The 15856-nt window shown below is 61.8% G+C and overlaps 1 protein-coding gene across 1 annotated transcript; it reads left to right on the top strand.

Annotated features, from left to right (window-relative positions):
- Window positions 1-505: 505 nt before the first annotated feature.
- Window positions 506-14744, top strand: AUP1 (AUP1 lipid droplet regulating VLDL assembly factor). Its single transcript, XM_040334976.1, has 5 exons — window positions 506-793; window positions 2250-2454; window positions 9267-9391; window positions 13311-13399; window positions 14500-14744. Exons 1-5 carry the CDS (start codon window positions 665-667, stop codon window positions 14558-14560), a joined length of 609 nt encoding a protein of 202 aa, XP_040190910.1. The 5' UTR covers window positions 506-664; the 3' UTR covers window positions 14561-14744.
- The last annotated feature ends 1112 nt before the right edge of the window (window positions 14745-15856 follow it).

Raw genomic sequence — 15856 nt, 5'->3', positions numbered from 1 at the left:
CCCCCCCCGCCCAGACCGACACTGCAGCCAGAGCCTAGTATAATATCAGCCCACTACCCCTGGGGGGCGCCATCCCCCCCCTCCCCCGCCCAGACCGACACTGCAGCCAGAGCCTAGTACAATGGCAGCCTACTACCCCTGGGGGGCGCCATCCCCCCCCCCCCCCCCCCCAGACCGACACTGCAGCCAGAGCCTAGTACAATGGCAGCCTACTACCCCTGGGGGGCGCCATCTCCCCTCCCCCCCCAGACCGACACTGCAGCCAGAGCCTAGTACAATGGCAGCCTACTACCCCTGGGGGGCGCCATCCCCCCCCCCCCCCGCCCAGACCGACACTGCAGCCAGAGCCTAGTATAATATCAGCCCACTACCCCTGGGGGGCGCCATCTATGCCCCCCCCCAGACCGACACTGCAGCCAGAGCCTAGAATAATAGCAGCGCACTACCCCTGGGGGACGCCATCCTTATAACCACCATAACCCCCCCCCCCCCCCCCCCATGGTCTTACCAGCTGATAATATCCAGCAGTTTGGAGTCTCCACCCCCACAGGTCATGTGACTTGCAGCATCCACTCCCCCTTCTTCATGAGATGGAAGGTATCAGGCGGCCCTGAGGTGAGATTCCCGGGAATAGAGAGGGGGGGGGTGTTCTTCATTATCCAGCATGCTGAGAATTATCCGCCATCTCTGGCTGGCAGCTGATTCTGCTCCTCCCCCTCCCTGTAGGTGGCTCCCCCCCGTCTCCAGATCCCCCCGAGAGTCCGATGAAGACTTCGCTTCCCGTGTCCAGAAGGTGAGAGGGCCGCTATGGGGGGTGGGGGGGCAGGGGCCGCTGTGGGGGGTGGTGGAGGGGTGGGCAGGGAGCCGCTATGGGGGGTGGTGGAGGGATAAGGGTGGGGGGGGGGCAGGGGCCGCTATGGGGGGTGGTGGAGGGATGAGGGTGGGGGGCAGGGGGCCGCTATGGGGGGGGGTGGGGGGGGCAGGGGGGCGCTATGGGGGGTGGTGGAGGGATGAGGGGGGGGCAGGGGGCCGCTATGGGGAGGGGTGGGGGGGCAGGGGGGCGCTATGGGGGGTGGTGGAGGGTGGGGGGGGCAGGGGGCCGCTATGGGGGGTGGTGGAGGGATAAGGGTGGTGGAGAGGGGGGGGCAGGGGCTGAGGGTGATGATGATGAGGAGTGTCAGGAAGGGAGAATGAAGGGGATATGATCCTCCTTCTCCATATCACTCCCTCCCCTCCCTTCTATTCTGTTCTCCTCTCCTTCCTTCCCCCTCTCCTCTACTCTGTTCTCCTCTCCTTCCTTCCCCCTCTCCTCTACTCTGTTCTCCTCTCCTTCCTTCCCCCTCTCCTCTACTTTGTTTTCCTCTTCTTCCCTCCACCTCCCCTCTCCTCTCATTCATCTCCTTCCCTCTCCTCCCTTCTCCTTCCAACTCCTCTCCTCTCTTCTCTTCTCCTCCCTATCCCCTCCCTTCCCTTTCCCTCTCCTTCCCTCCCCTCTACTTTCCTTCCCTCCCCTTTACTCTGTTCTCCTCTCCTCTCATTCCCTCCCCTCTACTTTCTTTCCCTCTCCTTCCGTTCTCTACTCTCCTCTTCTTCCCTCCACCTCCCCAATCCACTCCTTCCATCTCCTTCCCTCCCCTCCTTCTCCTTTCAGCTCCCTCTCTTCTCCTCCTCTCCCCTCTACTCTGTTCTCCTTTACCTCCCTCTCCCTCCTCTCCTCTTCTCTTTTATCGTCTTCTCTTCTCCCCTCCTCTGTACTCTGTTATCCTCTCCTTCCATCTCCTCCCCTCTTCTCTGTTCTCCACTACTCCCCTGTCCTCTCCCTCCTCTCCTCCCCTCCCCTGTCCTCTTCTCCCCTCCCCTGTCCTCTTCTCCCCTCCCCTGTCCTCTTCTCCCCTCCCCTGTACTCTGTTCTCCTCTCCCTCCTCTCCTCTTCTCCCCTCCCCTGTACTCTGTTCTCCTCCCCTCCCCTGTCCTCTTCTCCCCTCCCCTGTACTCTGTTCTCCTCTCCCTCCTCTCCTCTTCTCCCCTCCCCGGTACTCTGTTCTCCTCTCCTCTTCTCCCCTCCCCTCCCCTGTTCTCTGTTCTCCTCTTCCCCCCTCCTCTCCCTCCCCTGTACTCTGTTCTCCTCTCCCTCCCCTGTACTCTGTTCTCCTCTCCCTCCTCTTCTCCCCTCCCCTGTACTCTGTTCTCCTCCCCGGTGACTGGTTCTCTTTGCTGTCGGTGTTGATGGACTGTGTTCCTCCGGACAGATCTTGGCGTCCTCGTTGGGGGTGCGCGGTACAAATCACAAGGCGGCAGACTATGCAGAACATGTGAAGAGAAGAGCCAGAGACGCCCCCCCCAGGATGCAGCAGCAGCGCCCCCCTCCGGTGTCCCCGGGGGCTGAGGACATGGCGCGGAGGGTGAAGGAAGTCTTACCACAAGTCCCCCTCTCTGTCATCCACAAGGACCTCGGTGAGTGATCATCACATTGTATTGCTTTCCGGTACTGGCTGGGGGGAGAGGTGCTCGGTTGGTGATGTCGGGGGATACAGGTGCCCGGTTGGTGATGTCGGGGGTAGTGGTGCTCGGTTGGTGATGTCGGGGGGTAGTGGTGCTCGGTTGGTGATGTCGGGGGGTAGAGGTGCCCGCTTGGTGATGTCGGGGGGTAGAGGTGCCCGGTTGGTGATGTCGGGGGATACAGGTGCTCGGTTGGTGATGTTGGGGGGTAGAGGTGCCCGGTTGGTGATGTGGGGGGGAGAGGTGCTCGGTTGGTGATGTCGGGGGAGAGGTGCTCGGTTGGTGATGTCGGGGGGGAGGTGCTCGGTTGGTGATGTCGGGGGTAGAGGTGCTCGGTTGGTGATGTCGGGGTAGTGGTGCTCGGTTGGTGATGTCGGGGGGAGAGGTAACCGGTTGGTGATGTCGGGGGGGAGAGGTGCTCGGTTGGTGATGTCGGGGGGTAGAGGTGCCCGGTTGGTGATGTCGGGGGGTAGTGGTGCTCGGTTGGTGATGTCGGGGGGGAGTGGTGCTCGGTTGGTGATGTCGGGGGTAGTGGTGCTCGGTTGGTGATGTCGGCGGGTAGAGGTGCTCGGTTGGTGATGTCGGGGGGTAGTGGTGCTCGGTTGGTGATGTCGGGGGGTAGTGGTGCTCGGTTGGTGATGTCGGGGGGTAGAGGTGCCCGCTTGGTGATGTCGGGGGGGTAGAGGTGCTCGGTTGGTGATGTCGGGGGGTAGTGGTGCTCGGTTGGTGATGTCGGGGGGTAGTGGTGCCCGGTTGGTGATGTCGGGGGGTAGAGGTGCCCGCTTGGTGATGTCGGGGGGGTAGAGGTGCTTGGTTGGTGATGTCGGGGGATACAGGTGCTCGGTTGGTGATGTTGGGGGTAGTGGTGCTCGGTTGGTGATGTCGGGGGGGAGTGGTGCTCGGTTGGTGATGTCGGGGGGTAGAGGTGCCCGCTTGGTGATGTCGGGGGTAGAGGTGCCCGGTTGGTGATGTCGGGTGATACAGGTGCTCGGTTGGTGATGTTGGGGGGTAGAGGTGCCCGCTTGGTGATGTCGGGGGTAGTGGTGCTCGGTTGGTGATGTCGGGGGGTAGTGGTGCTCGGTTGGTGATGTCGGGGGGTAGAGGTGCCCGCTTGGTGATGTCGGGGGGGGTAGAGGTGCTTGGTTGGTGATGTCGGGGGATACAGGTGCCCGGTTGGTGATGTCGGGGGTAGTGGTGCTCGGTTGGTGATGTCGGGGGGTAGTGGTGCTCGGTTGGTGATGTCGGGGGGTAGAGGTGCCCGCTTGGTGATGTCGGGGGTAGAGGTGCCCGGTTGGTGATGTCGGGGGATACAGGTGCTCGGTTGGTGATGTTGGGGGGTAGAGGTGCCCGGTTGGTGATGTGGGGGGGGGAGGTGCTCGGTTGGTGATGTCGGGGGAGAGGTGCTCGGTTGGTGATGTCGGGGGAGAGGTGCTCGGTTGGTGATGTCGGGGGTAGAGGTGCTCGGTTGGTGATGTCGGGGTAGTGGTGCTCGGTTGGTGATGTCGGGGGGAGAGGTAACCGGTTGGTGATGTCGGGGGGTAGAGGTGCTCGGTTGGTGATGTCGGGGGGTAGAGGTGCCCGGTTGGTGATGTCGGGGGGTAGTGGTGCTCGGTTGGTGATGTCGGGGGGGAGTGGTGCTCGGTTGGTGATGTCGGGGGTAGTGGTGCTCGGTTGGTGATGTCGGCGGGTAGAGGTGCTCGGTTGGTGATGTCGGGGGGTAGTGGTGCTCGGTTGGTGATGTCGGGGGGGAGTGGTGCTCGGTTGGTGATGTCGGGGGGTAGAGGTGCCCGCTTGGTGATGTCGGGGGGGTAGAGGTGCTCGGTTGGTGATGTCGGGGGGTAGTGGTGCTCGGTTGGTGATGTCGGGGGGTAGTGGTGCCCGGTTGGTGATGTCGGGGGGTAGAGGTGCCCGCTTGGTGATGTCGGGGGGGGAGAGGTGCTTGGTTGGTGATGTCGGGGGATACAGGTGCTCGGTTGGTGATGTTGGGGGTAGTGGTGCTCGGTTGGTGATGTCGGGGGGTAGTGGTGCTCGGTTGGTGATGTCGGGGGGTAGAGGTGCCCGCTTGGTGATGTCGGGGGTAGAGGTGCCCGGTTGGTGATGTCGGGTGATACAGGTGCTCGGTTGGTGATGTTGGGGGGTAGAGGTGCCCGCTTGGTGATGTCGGGGGTAGTGGTGCTCGGTTGGTGATGTCGGGGGGTAGTGGTGCTCGGTTGGTGATGTCGGGGGGTAGAGGTGCCCGCTTGGTGATGTCGGGGGGGTAGAGGTGCTTGGTTGGTGATGTCGGGGGATACAGGTGCCCGGTTGGTGATGTCGGGGGTAGTGGTGCTCGGTTGGTGATGTCGGGGGGTAGTGGTGCTCGGTTGGTGATGTCGGGGGGTAGAGGTGCCCGCTTGGTGATGTCGGGGGTAGAGGTGCCCGGTTGGTGATGTCGGGGGATACAGGTGCTCGGTTGGTGATGTTGGGGGGTAGAGGTGCCCGGTTGGTGATGTGGGGGGGGGAGGTGCTCGGTTGGTGATGTCGGGGGAGAGGTGCTCGGTTGGTGATGTCGGGGGAGAGGTGCTCGGTTGGTGATGTCGGGGGTAGAGGTGCTCGGTTGGTGATGTCGGGGTAGTGGTGCTCGGTTGGTGATGTCGGGGGGAGAGGTAACCGGTTGGTGATGTCGGGGGGTAGAGGTGCTCGGTTGGTGATGTCGGGGGGTAGAGGTGCCCGGTTGGTGATGTCGGGGGGTAGTGGTGCTCGGTTGGTGATGTCGGGGGGTAGTGGTGCTCGGTTGGTGATGTCGGGGGGTAGTGGTGCTCGGTTGGTGATGTCGGGGGTAGTGGTGCTCGGTTGGTGATGTCGGGGGGAGAGGTAACCGGTTGGTGATGTCGGGGGGTAGAGGTGCTCGGTTGGTGATGTCGGGGGGTAGAGGTGCCCGGTTGGTGATGTCGGGGGGTAGTGGTGCTCAGTTGGTGATGTCGGGGGGTAGTGGTGCTCGGTTGGTGATGTCGGGGGTAGTGGTGCTCGGTTGGTGATGTCGGCGGGTAGAGGTGCTCGGTTGGTGATGTCGGGGGGTAGTGGTGCTCGGTTGGTGATGTCGGGGGGTAGTGGTGCTCGGTTGGTGATGTCGGGGGGGAGAGGTGCCCGCTTGGTGATGTCGGGGGGGTAGAGGTGCTCGGTTGGTGATGTCGGGGGGTAGTGGTGCTCGGTTGGTGATGTCGGGGGGTAGTGGTGCCCGGTTGGTGATGTCGGGGGGTAGAGGTGCCCGCTTGGTGATGTCGGGGGGGTAGAGGTGCTTGGTTGGTGATGTCGGGGGATACAGGTGCTCGGTTGGTGATGTTGGGGGTAGTGGTGCTCGGTTGGTGATGTCGGGGGGTAGTGGTGCTCGGTTGGTGATGTCGGGGGGTAGAGGTGCCCGCTTGGTGATGTCGGGGGTAGAGGTGCCCGGTTGGTGATGTCGGGTGATACAGGTGCTCGGTTGGTGATGTTGGGGGGTAGAGGTGCCCGCTTGGTGATGTCGGGGGTAGTGGTGCTCGGTTGGTGATGTCGGGGGGTAGTGGTGCTCGGTTGGTGATGTCGGGGGGTAGAGGTGCCCGCTTGGTGATGTCGGGGGGGTAGAGGTGCTTGGTTGGTGATGTCGGGGGATACAGGTGCCCGGTTGGTGATGTCGGGGGTAGTGGTGCTCGGTTGGTGATGTCGGGGGGTAGTGGTGCTCGGTTGGTGATGTCGGGGGGTAGAGGTGCCCGCTTGGTGATGTCGGGGGTAGAGGTGCCCGGTTGGTGATGTCGGGGGATACAGGTGCTCGGTTGGTGATGTTGGGGGGTAGAGGTGCCCGGTTGGTGATGTGGGGGGGAGAGGTGCTCGGTTGGTGATGTCGGGGGAGAGGTGCTCGGTTGGTGATGTCGGGGGAGAGGTGCTCGGTTGGTGATGTCGGGGGTAGAGGTGCTCGGTTGGTGATGTCGGGGTAGTGGTGCTCGGTTGGTGATGTCGGGGGGAGAGGTAACCGGTTGGTGATGTCGGGGGGTAGAGGTGCTCGGTTGGTGATGTCGGGGGGTAGAGGTGCCCGGTTGGTGATGTCGGGGGGGAGAGGTGCCCGGTTGGTGATGTCGGGGGGTAGAGGTGCTCGGTTGGTGATGTCGGGGGTAGAGGTGCCCGGTTGGTGATGTCGGGGGGAGAGGTCCTCGGTTGGTGATGTCGGGGGGAGAGGTGCCCGGTTGGTGATGTTGGGGGTAGAGGTGCCCGGTTGGTGATGTCGAGGGGTAGAGGTAACCGGTTGGTGATGTCGGGGGGTAGAGGTGCTCGGTTGGTGGTGTCGGGGGGAGAGGTGCTCGGTTGGTGGTGTCGGGGGGAGAGGTGCTCGGTTGGTGATGTCGGGGGGTAGTGGTGCTCGGTTGGTGATGTCGGGGGGGTAGAGGTGCCCGGTTGGTGATGTCGGGGGGTAGAGGTGTCCGGTTGGTGATGGGGGGGTAGAGGTGCTCGGTTGGTGATGTCGGGGGGTAGTGGTGCTCGGTTGGTGATGTCGGGGGGGTAGAGGTGCCTGGTTGGTGATGTCGGGGGGTAGAGGTGCCCGGTTGGTAATGTCGGGGGGTTGAGGTGCTCGGTTGGTGGTGTCGGGGGGAGAGGTGCCCGGTTGGTGATGTCGAGGGGTAGAGGTAACCGGTTGGTGATGTCGGGGGGTAGAGGTGCTCGGTTGGTGATGTCGGGGGGTAGAGGTGCCCGGTTGGTGATGTCGGGGGGGAGAGGTGCCGGTTGGTGATGTCGGGGGGGGGGGAGAGGTGCTCGGTTGGTGATGTCGGGGGTAGATGTGCTCGGTTGGTGATGTCGGGGGGTAGAGGTGCCCGGTTGGTGATGTAGGGGGGTAGAGTTGCTCGGTTGGTGATGTAGGGGGGTAGAGGTGCTCGGTTGGTGATGTCGGGGGTAGAGGTGCCCGGTTGGTGATGTCGGGGGGAGAGGTCCTCGGTTGGTGATGTCGGGGGGAGAGGTGCCCGGTTGGTGATGTTGGGGGGAGAGGTGTCCGGTTGGTGATGTCGAGGGGTAGAGGTAACCGGTTGGTGATGTCGGGGGGTAAAGGTCCTCGGTTGGTGATGTCGGGGGAGAGGTCCTTGGTTGGTGATGTCGGGGGGAGAGGTGCCCGGTTGGTGATGTAGGGGGGTAGAGGTGCCCGGTTGGTGATGTAGGGTGGTAGAGGTGCTCGGTTGGTGATGTCGGGGGTAGAGGTGCCCGGTTGGTGATGTCGGGGGAGAGGTTCTCGGTTGGTGATGTCGGGGGTAGAGTTGCTCAGTTGGTGATGTAGGGGGGTAGAGGTGCTCGGTTGGTGATGTCGGGGGTAGAGGTGCCCGGTTGGTGATGTCGGGGGGAGAGGTCCTCGGTTGGTGATGTCGGGGGGAGAGGTGCCCGGTTGGTGATGTTGGGGGGAGAGGTGTCCGGTTGGTGATGTCGAGGGGTAGAGGTAACCGGTTGGTGATGTCGGGGGGTAGAGGTGCTCGGTTGGTGGTGTCGGGGGGAGAGGTGCTCGGTTGGTGATGTCGGGGGGTAGTGGTGCTCGGTTGGTGATGTCGGGGGGAGAGGTGCCCGGTTGGTGATGTCGGGGGGAGAGGTGCCCGGTTGGTGATGTCGGGGGGTAGTGGTGCTCGGTTGGTGATGTCGGGGGGTAGTGGTGCTCGGTTGGTGATGTCGGGGGGTAGTGGTGCTCGGTTGGTGATGTCGGGGGGTAGTGGTGCTCGGTTGGTGATGTCGGGGGTAGAGGTGCCCGGTTGGTGATGTCGGGGGTAGAGGTGCCCGGTTGGTGATGTCGGGGGGAGAGGTCCTCGGTTGGTGATGTCGGGGGGAGAGGTGCCCGGTTGGTGATGTTGGGGGGAGAGGTGTCCGGTTGGTGATGTCGAGGGGTAGAGGTAACCGGTTGGTGATGTCGGGGGGTAGAGGTGCTCGGTTGGTGGTGTCGGGGGGAGAGGTGCTCGGTTGGTGATGTCGGGGGGTAGTGGTGCTCGGTTGGTGATGTCGGGGGGAGAGGTGCCCGGTTGGTGATGTCGGGGGGAGAGGTGCCCGGTTGGTGATGTCGGGGGGAGAGGTGCCCGGTTGGTGATGTCGGGGGGTAGAGGTGCTCGGTTGGTGATGTCGGGGGGTAGTGGTGCTCGGTTGGTGATGTCGGGGGGTAGTGGTGCTCGGTTGGTGATGTCGGGGGTAGAGGTGCCCGGTTGGTGATGTCGGGGGATACAGGTGCCCGGTTGGTGATGTCGGGGGGTAGAGGTGCTCGGTTGGTGATGTCGGGGGGTAGTGGTGCTCGGTTGGTGATGTCGGGGGGTAGTGGTGCTCGGTTGGTGATGTCGGCGGGTAGAGGTGCTCGGTTTGTGATGTCGGGGGGTAGTGGTGCTCGGTTGGTGATGTCGGGGGGTAGTGGTGCTCGGTTGGTGATGTCGGGGGGTAGTGGTGCTCGGTTGGTGATGTCGGGGGGTAGTGGTGCTCGGTTAGTGATGTGGGGGGTAGAGGTGCCTGGTTGGTGATGTCGGGGGGTAGAGGTGCTCGGTTTGTGATGTCGGGGGGTAGAGGTGCCCGGTTGGTGATGTCGGGGGGGTGCCCTGTTTGTGATGGTGGGGGGGGGTGCCCTGTTGGTGATGTTGGGGGGTAGAGTTGCCCGGTTGGTGATGTCGGGGGGTAGAGTTGCCTGGTTGGGGGGGGGGGGGGTAGAGTTGCCCGGTTGGTGATGTGTGGGGGGGAGGGGTGTGTCTAGTTGGATCTTTGGAAGGGGGGGGCGGGTATCGGTGAGATTATAATTGATGTTCTCTTCTCAGCTCAGACCGGTTGCGTTGATACGACGATCACCAATATCCTGGAGGGGAGTGTCTCCTATGTACCGGAGGCGGAGCCACAGAAAGGAAACGATACCCCCGACCCGGGCAGCAGCCGCCCCTCCAGGGTAATTATCTTCTATATTTCCACCATCCAATACTCTGCTGGGGCGGGTGGGGGGTGTGGCTATGTGATGAGTGGGGTGTGGCTATGTGATGAGTGGGGTGTGGCTATGTGATGAATGGGGTGTGGCTATGCACTGACTACGGTTAGAGAGGACCCTCCTGTAACAGCTACCCATGTAGTGAGAGGGTATCAGCCGTTGGAGAAGTCCTTTTCCCTGGCAAGTTGCTGTATGCGAGTGAAGCCGGTATATCCCATCCCCAAGATCCAGAGAGAGAGTCAGGCTCGGCTGGGAAAGGAGCAGAATAATAGTCCCATAGAATCCCCTTTCAAGAACGAGACGAGGCTGCGTTTTGAAGGGTCAAGTCGACTGAATCTTTAGGCTGCATTCACACCTTGGCATACAAAATCGCCGCGATTGTGAATGCAGCCTCACCCCCCTCTATGGAGATGGTTCACATCTCCTATGCCGAACGCCGCCTGAAAAAAAGGTCCGGGACTTGTTTTCAGGCGTACGGCGTTCAGCGTGGAGATGTGAACCATCTCCATAGAGGGCAATGTGAAATCATCCCTCCAGCGTCTCAGGGGCGGCTGTGGCGTCGCACTACAGGCGTATATACGCCTAGGTGTGAACGGGGACTAAATGGTACATTCACCTAGTTTATATCTAGTTACAAGCTGGAACAATGACAATCTCCGCCCCTCCTCCTCACACAGTGGGGGGGCTTCAATGCAGATACTTTAAAATAATGACATGATTGACATCTCCTTGAGTTAATCACTTAATCAGTCTCTAGACGTTTCGGCCCCGAGACCCACTTAACATGACCTGATCAGACACATTCCTTTCTCAATAGAATTCAATTAACCTTTAGAACAATACACACTCACAGATAATCCCATCAGCATACACCTGACAGGAGGCTGCTAACTACACAAAGGAGAGTCCATTAGCTGAAGAAAGGGGGGCATTAGAATTTAGGAGTGAAAGAGTCACTCTACAATTAACCCTTTGTAGGCCTCACTGCATGAGGATTATAGATGTCCAGGCAGAATACATAGTTCCGTTACACCTCCTCCTTCATGGTGGTCATCGGACCCTCCTGTGTGATGAGGGGGTGGAGCTGTTTGGTGATGAGGGGGTGGGGTTATGTGATGAAAGGGGTGTGGTTGTGTGATGAGGGGTGGGGCTGTTTGGTGATGAGGGGGTGGGGCTGTGTGATGAGGGTGGTGCTGTGTGGTGAGGGGGGTGGAGCTGTTTGGTGAGAGGGTGGTGCTCTGTGATGAGGGGGTGGGGCTCTGTGATGAGGGAGGGTGGAGCTGTGTGGTGAGGGGGTGGAGCTGTTTGGTGAGGAAAGAGTGGGGCTGTGTGATGAGGGGGTGGGGCTGTGTGAGGAGGGGATGGGGCTGTGTGATGAGAGGGGTGGTGGTGAGGGGGTGGTGCTCTGTGGTGAGGGGGTGGTGCTCTGTGGTGAGGGGGTGGAGCTGTGTGATGAGGGGGTGGAGCTGTGTGATGAGGGGGTGGTAGTGAGGGGGTGGGGCTGTGTGATGAGGGGGTGGGGCTGTGTAGTGAGGGGGTGGGGCTCTGTGATGAGGGGGGGTGGAGCTGTGTGATGAGAGGGGTGGGGCTGTGTGAGGAGGGGATGGGGCTGTGTGATGAGAGGGGTGGTGGTGCGGGGGTGGTGCTCTGTGATGAGGGGGTGGAGCTGTGTGATGAGGGGGTGGTAGTGAGGGGGTGGGGCTGTGTGATGAGGGGGTGGGGGTGGGGCTCTGTGATGAGGGGGGGTGGAGCTGTGTGATGAGAGGGGTGGGGCTGTGTGAGGAGGGGATGGGGCTGTGTGATGAGAGGGGTGGTGGTGCGGGGGTGGTGCTCTGTGATGAGGGGGTGGAGCTGTGTGATGAGGGGGTGGTAGTGAGGGGGTGGGGCTGTGTAGTGAGGGGGTGGGGCTCTGTGATGAGGGGGGGTGGAGCTGTGTGATGAGAGGGGTGGGGCTGTGTGAGGAGGGGATGGGGCTGTGTGATGAGAGGGGTGGTGGTGCGGGGGTGGTGCTCTGTGATGAGGGGGTGGAGCTGTGTGATGAGGGGGTGGTAGTGAGGGGGTGGGGCTGTGTGATGAGGGGGTGGGGCTGTGTAGTGAGGGGGTGGGGCTCTGTGATGAGGGGGGGTGGAGCTGTGTGATGAGAGGGGTGGGGCTGTGTGAGGAGGGGATGGGGCTGTGTGATGAGAGGGGTGGGGCTGTGTGATGAGAGGGGTGGTGGTGCGGGGGTGGTGCTCTGTGATGAGGGGGTGGAGCTGTGTGATGAGGGGGTGGTAGTGAGGGGGTGGGGCTGTGTAGTGAGGGGGTGGGGCTCTGTGATGAGGAGGGGTGGAGCTGTTTGGTGAGGAGAGGTGGGGCTGTGTGGTGAGGAGAGGTGAGGCTGTGTGGTGAGGAGGTGGTGCTGTGTGATGAGGGGGTGGAGCTGTGTGATGAGGGGGTGGAGCTGTGTGATGAGGGGGTGGTAGTGAGGGGGTGGGGCTGTGTGATGAGGGGGTGGGGCTGTGTAGTGAGGGGGTGGGGCTCTGTGATGAGGGGGGGGGGAGCTGTGTGATGAGAGGGGTGGGGCTGTGTGAGGAGGGGATGGGGCTGTGTGATGAGAGGGGTGGGGCTGTGTGATGAGAGGGGTGGTGGTGCGGGGGTGGTGCTCTGTGATGAGGGGGTGGAGCTGTGTGATGAGGGGGTGGTAGTGAGGGGGTGGGGCTGTGTAGTGAGGGGGTGGGGCTCTGTGATGAGGAGGGGTGGAGCTGTTTGGTGAGGAGAGGTGGGGCTGTGTGGTGAGGAGAGGTGAGGCTGTGTGGTGAGGAGGTGGTGCTGTGTGATGAGGGGGATGGGGCTGTGTGATGAGGGGGTGGTAGTGAGGGGGTGGGGCTGTGTAGTGAGGGGGTGGGGCTCTGTGATGAGGGGGGGTGGAGCTGTGTGATGAGAGGGGTGGGGCTGTGTGAGGAGGGGATGGGGCTGTGTGATGAGAGGGGTGGTGGTGCGGGGGTGGTGCTCTGTGATGAGGGGGTGGAGCTGTGTGATGAGGGGGTGGTAGTGAGGGGGTGGGGCTGTGTGATGAGGGGGTGGGGCTGTGTAGTGAGGGGGTGGGGCTCTGTGATGAGGGGGGGGGGGGCTGTGTGATGAGAGGGGTGGGGCTGTGTGAGGAGGGGATGGGGCTGTGTGATGAGAGGGGTGGGGCTGTGTGATGAGAGGGGTGGTGGTGCGGGGGTGGTGCTCTGTGATGAGGGGGTGGAGCTGTGTGATGAGGGGGTGGTAGTGAGGGGGTGGGGCTGTGTAGTGAGGGGGTGGGGCTCTGTGATGAGGAGGGGTGGAGCTGTTTGGTGAGGAGAGGTGGGGCTGTGTGGTGAGGAGAGGTGAGGCTGTGTGGTGAGGAGGTGGTGCTGTGTGATGAGGGGGATGGGGCTGTGTGATGAGAGGGGTGGTGGTGCGGGGGTGGTGCTCTGTGATGAGGGGGTGGAGCTGTGTGATGAGGGGGTGGTAGTGAGGGGGTGGGGCTGTGTAGTGAGGGGGTGGGGCTCTGTGATGAGGAGGGGTGGAGCTGTTTGGTGAGGAGAGGTGGGGCTGTGTGGTGAGGAGAGGTGAGGCTGTGTGGTGAGGAGGTGGTGCTGTGTGATGAGGGGGATGGGGCTGTGTGATGAGAGGGGTGGGGCTGTGTGGTGAGAGGGGTGGGGCTGTGTAGTGAGGGGGTGGGGCTCTGTGATGAGGGGGGGGTGCTGTGTGATGAGGGGGATGGGGCTGTGTGATGAGAGGGGTGGGGCTGTGTGGTGAGGGGGTGGTGCTCTGTGGTGAGGGGGTGGTGGTGAGGGGGGTGGAGTTGGAGAAAAGTGGGCGGAGGGATGGATGATGATGATTGGACGATCTCTCTTATGCCGCTTCTCCTCCGCAGACGTCACATGAAGGATTTGCACGCAGACCGGAAGAACGACATCTGTCACTGCAGGAGCGCAAGGAGGCGTTGTATGAATCCGCCCGCAGGTGAGTGCGGCCTGTCCGGGGGGGCGGGATATGTTTTTTTATGGGGGGGGCTCATCTGTCTGTGTGTTATATTGGGGAGATCGCTCTTCAGTGTCGCCCCTATGAGTGTGCACCCCCCCTCCCCTGTGTTTATAATATTCGGGGTGCCCCCCCCCCCCCCCCTGTGTTTATAATATTCGGGGCGCTCCCCCCCCCCCTGTGTTTATAATATTCGGGGCGCTCCCCCCCCGTGTTTATAATATTCGGGGCGCTCCCCCCTGTGTTTATAATATTCGGGGTGCCCCCCCCCCCCCGTGTTTATAATATTCGGGGCGCTCCCCCCCCCCTGTGTTTCTAATATTCGGGGTGCCCCCCCTCCCCTGTGTTTATAATATTCAGGGCGCTCCCCCCTGTGTTTATAATATTCGGGGCGCTCCCCCCTGTGTTTCTAATATTCGGGGTGCCCCCCCTCCCCTGTGTTTATAATATTCGGGGCGCTCCCCCCTGTGTTTATAATATTCGGGGCGCTCCCCCCCCCTGTGTTTATAATATTCGGGGCGCTCCCCCCTGTGTTTATAATATTCGGGGCGCTCCCCCCTGTGTTTATAATATTCGGGGTGCCCCCCCGTGTTTATAATATTCGGGGCGCTCCCCCCTGTGTTTATAATATTCGGGGCGCTCCCCCCTGTGTTTATAATATTCGGGGCGCTCCCCCCTGTGTTTATAATATTCGGGGGGCGCTCCCCCCTGTGTTTATAATATTCGGGGTGCCCCCCCGTGTTTATAATATTCGGGGCGCTCCCCCTCCCCTGTGTTTATAATATTCGGGGCGCTCCCCCCTGTGTTTATAATATTCGGGGTGGCCCCCCCCCCCTGTGTTTATAATATTCGGGGTGCCCCCCCTCCCCTGTGTTTATAATATTCGGGGCGCTCCCCCCTGTGTTTATAATATTCGGGGTGGCCCCCCCCCCTGTGTTTATAATATTCGGGGTGCCCCCCCTCCCCTGTGTTTATAATATTCGGGGTGGCTCCCCCCCCTGTGTTTATAATATTCGGGGTGCCCCCCCTCCCCTGTGTTTATAATATTCGGGGCGCTCACGTGTCTCTCTCATCCCTGACAGGAAATATCTGGAGAAGTTCGGGAGCCCCGGCACAGCGACAGAGGAGTCTGCGAGAGGATGATCGCCATTGTTGGGGGGAGGGGTGGTTGGGCGGGAATCTGAGGTGGGCAGTTATGGGTGGAGTCCATGCAGTGTTGGGGGGCCCCCGGCAAGGTGGGCTATTAGAGTGAAGGGGGCCCAGCAATTATGGGCGGAGTCTGCAGTGCTGGGGAGGGGCGAACACACAGTAAGATGGGGTATTGGGGGGGCACAGCTGGGGGGCACTTAGTAAAGTGGGGTGCTCAGTGAGGTAGGGGGCACAGCTGGGGGCGGGGTGCTCAGTGAGGTAGGGGGCACTCGGTGAAGTGAAGCATTGGGGGGGGGGGCACAGCTGGGGGGCGCTTAGTAAAGTGGAGCGCTCAGTGAGGTAGGGGGCACAGCTGGGGGCGGGGTGCTCGGTGAGGTTGGGGGCGCTCAGTGAAGTAAAGCATTGGGGGGGGGGCACAGCTGGGGGGCACTTTAGTGAGGTGATGTAATGGAGGGGCACAGCTGAGGGGCGCTCAGTGAAGTGAAGCATTGGTGGGGGCACAGCTGGGGGGCGCTCGGTGAAGTGAAGCATTAGGGGGGGGCGCTCGGTGAAGTGAAGCATTGGGGGGGGGCACAGCTGGGGGGCGCTCTGTGAAGTAAAGCATTGGGGGGGGCGCTTTAGTGAGGTGATGTAATGGAGGGGCACAGCTGGGGGCGCTCAGTGAAGTAAAGCATTGGGGGGGGCGCTTTAGTGAGGTGATGTAATGGAGGGGCACAGCGGGGGGGCACTTAGTAAAGTGGGGTGCTCGGTGAGGTAGGGGGCACAGCTGGGGGCGCTCGGTGAAGTAAAGCATTGGGGGGGGGCACAGCTGGGGGGCGCTTTAGTGAGGTGATGTAATGGAGGGGCACAGCTGGGGGCGCTCAGTGAAGTAAAGCATTGGGGGGGGCGCTTTAGTGAGGTGATGTAATGGAGGGGCACAGCTGGGGGGCACTTAGTAAAGTGGGGTGCTCGGTGAGGTAGGGGGCACAGCTGGGGGCGCTCGGTGAAGTAAAGCATTGGGGGGGGCACAGCTGGGGGGCGCTTTAGTGAGGTGATGTAATGGAGGGGCACAGCTGGGGGCGCTCAGTGAAGTAAAGCATTGGGGGGGGCGCTTTAGTGAGGTGATGTAATGGAGGGGCACAGCTGGGGGCGCTCGGTGAAGTAAAGCATTGGGGGGGGCGCTTTAGTGAGGTGATGTAATGGAGGGGCACAGCTGGGGGGCACTTAGTAAAGTGGGGTGCTCGGTGAGGTAGGGGGCACAGCTGGGGGCGCTCGGTGAAGTAAAGCATTGGGGGGGGCACAGCTGGGGGG

Source organism: Rana temporaria, unplaced genomic scaffold, assembly GCF_905171775.1.
Source record: "Rana temporaria unplaced genomic scaffold, aRanTem1.1, whole genome shotgun sequence".
Classification (NCBI taxonomy): Eukaryota; Metazoa; Chordata; class Amphibia; order Anura; family Ranidae; genus Rana; species Rana temporaria.
Note: the sequence above shows the minus strand (reverse complement) of the source record. Positions and strands in the feature narration are given on the sequence as shown.

Bases quoted from the DNA above. Each gene is read 5' to 3' on its own strand.
- AUP1 (XM_040334976.1), top strand. From the start codon at position 665: ATGCTGAGAATTATCCGCCATCTCTGGCTGGCAGCTGATTCTGCTCCT. The intron at 2,455-9,266 runs GTGAGTGATCAT...TTCTCTTCTCAG, and splicing joins TGTCATCCACAAGGACCTCG to CTCAGACCGGTTGCGTTGAT. The intron at 13,400-14,499 runs GTGAGTGCGGCC...CATCCCTGACAG, and splicing joins TTGTATGAATCCGCCCGCAG to GAAATATCTGGAGAAGTTCG.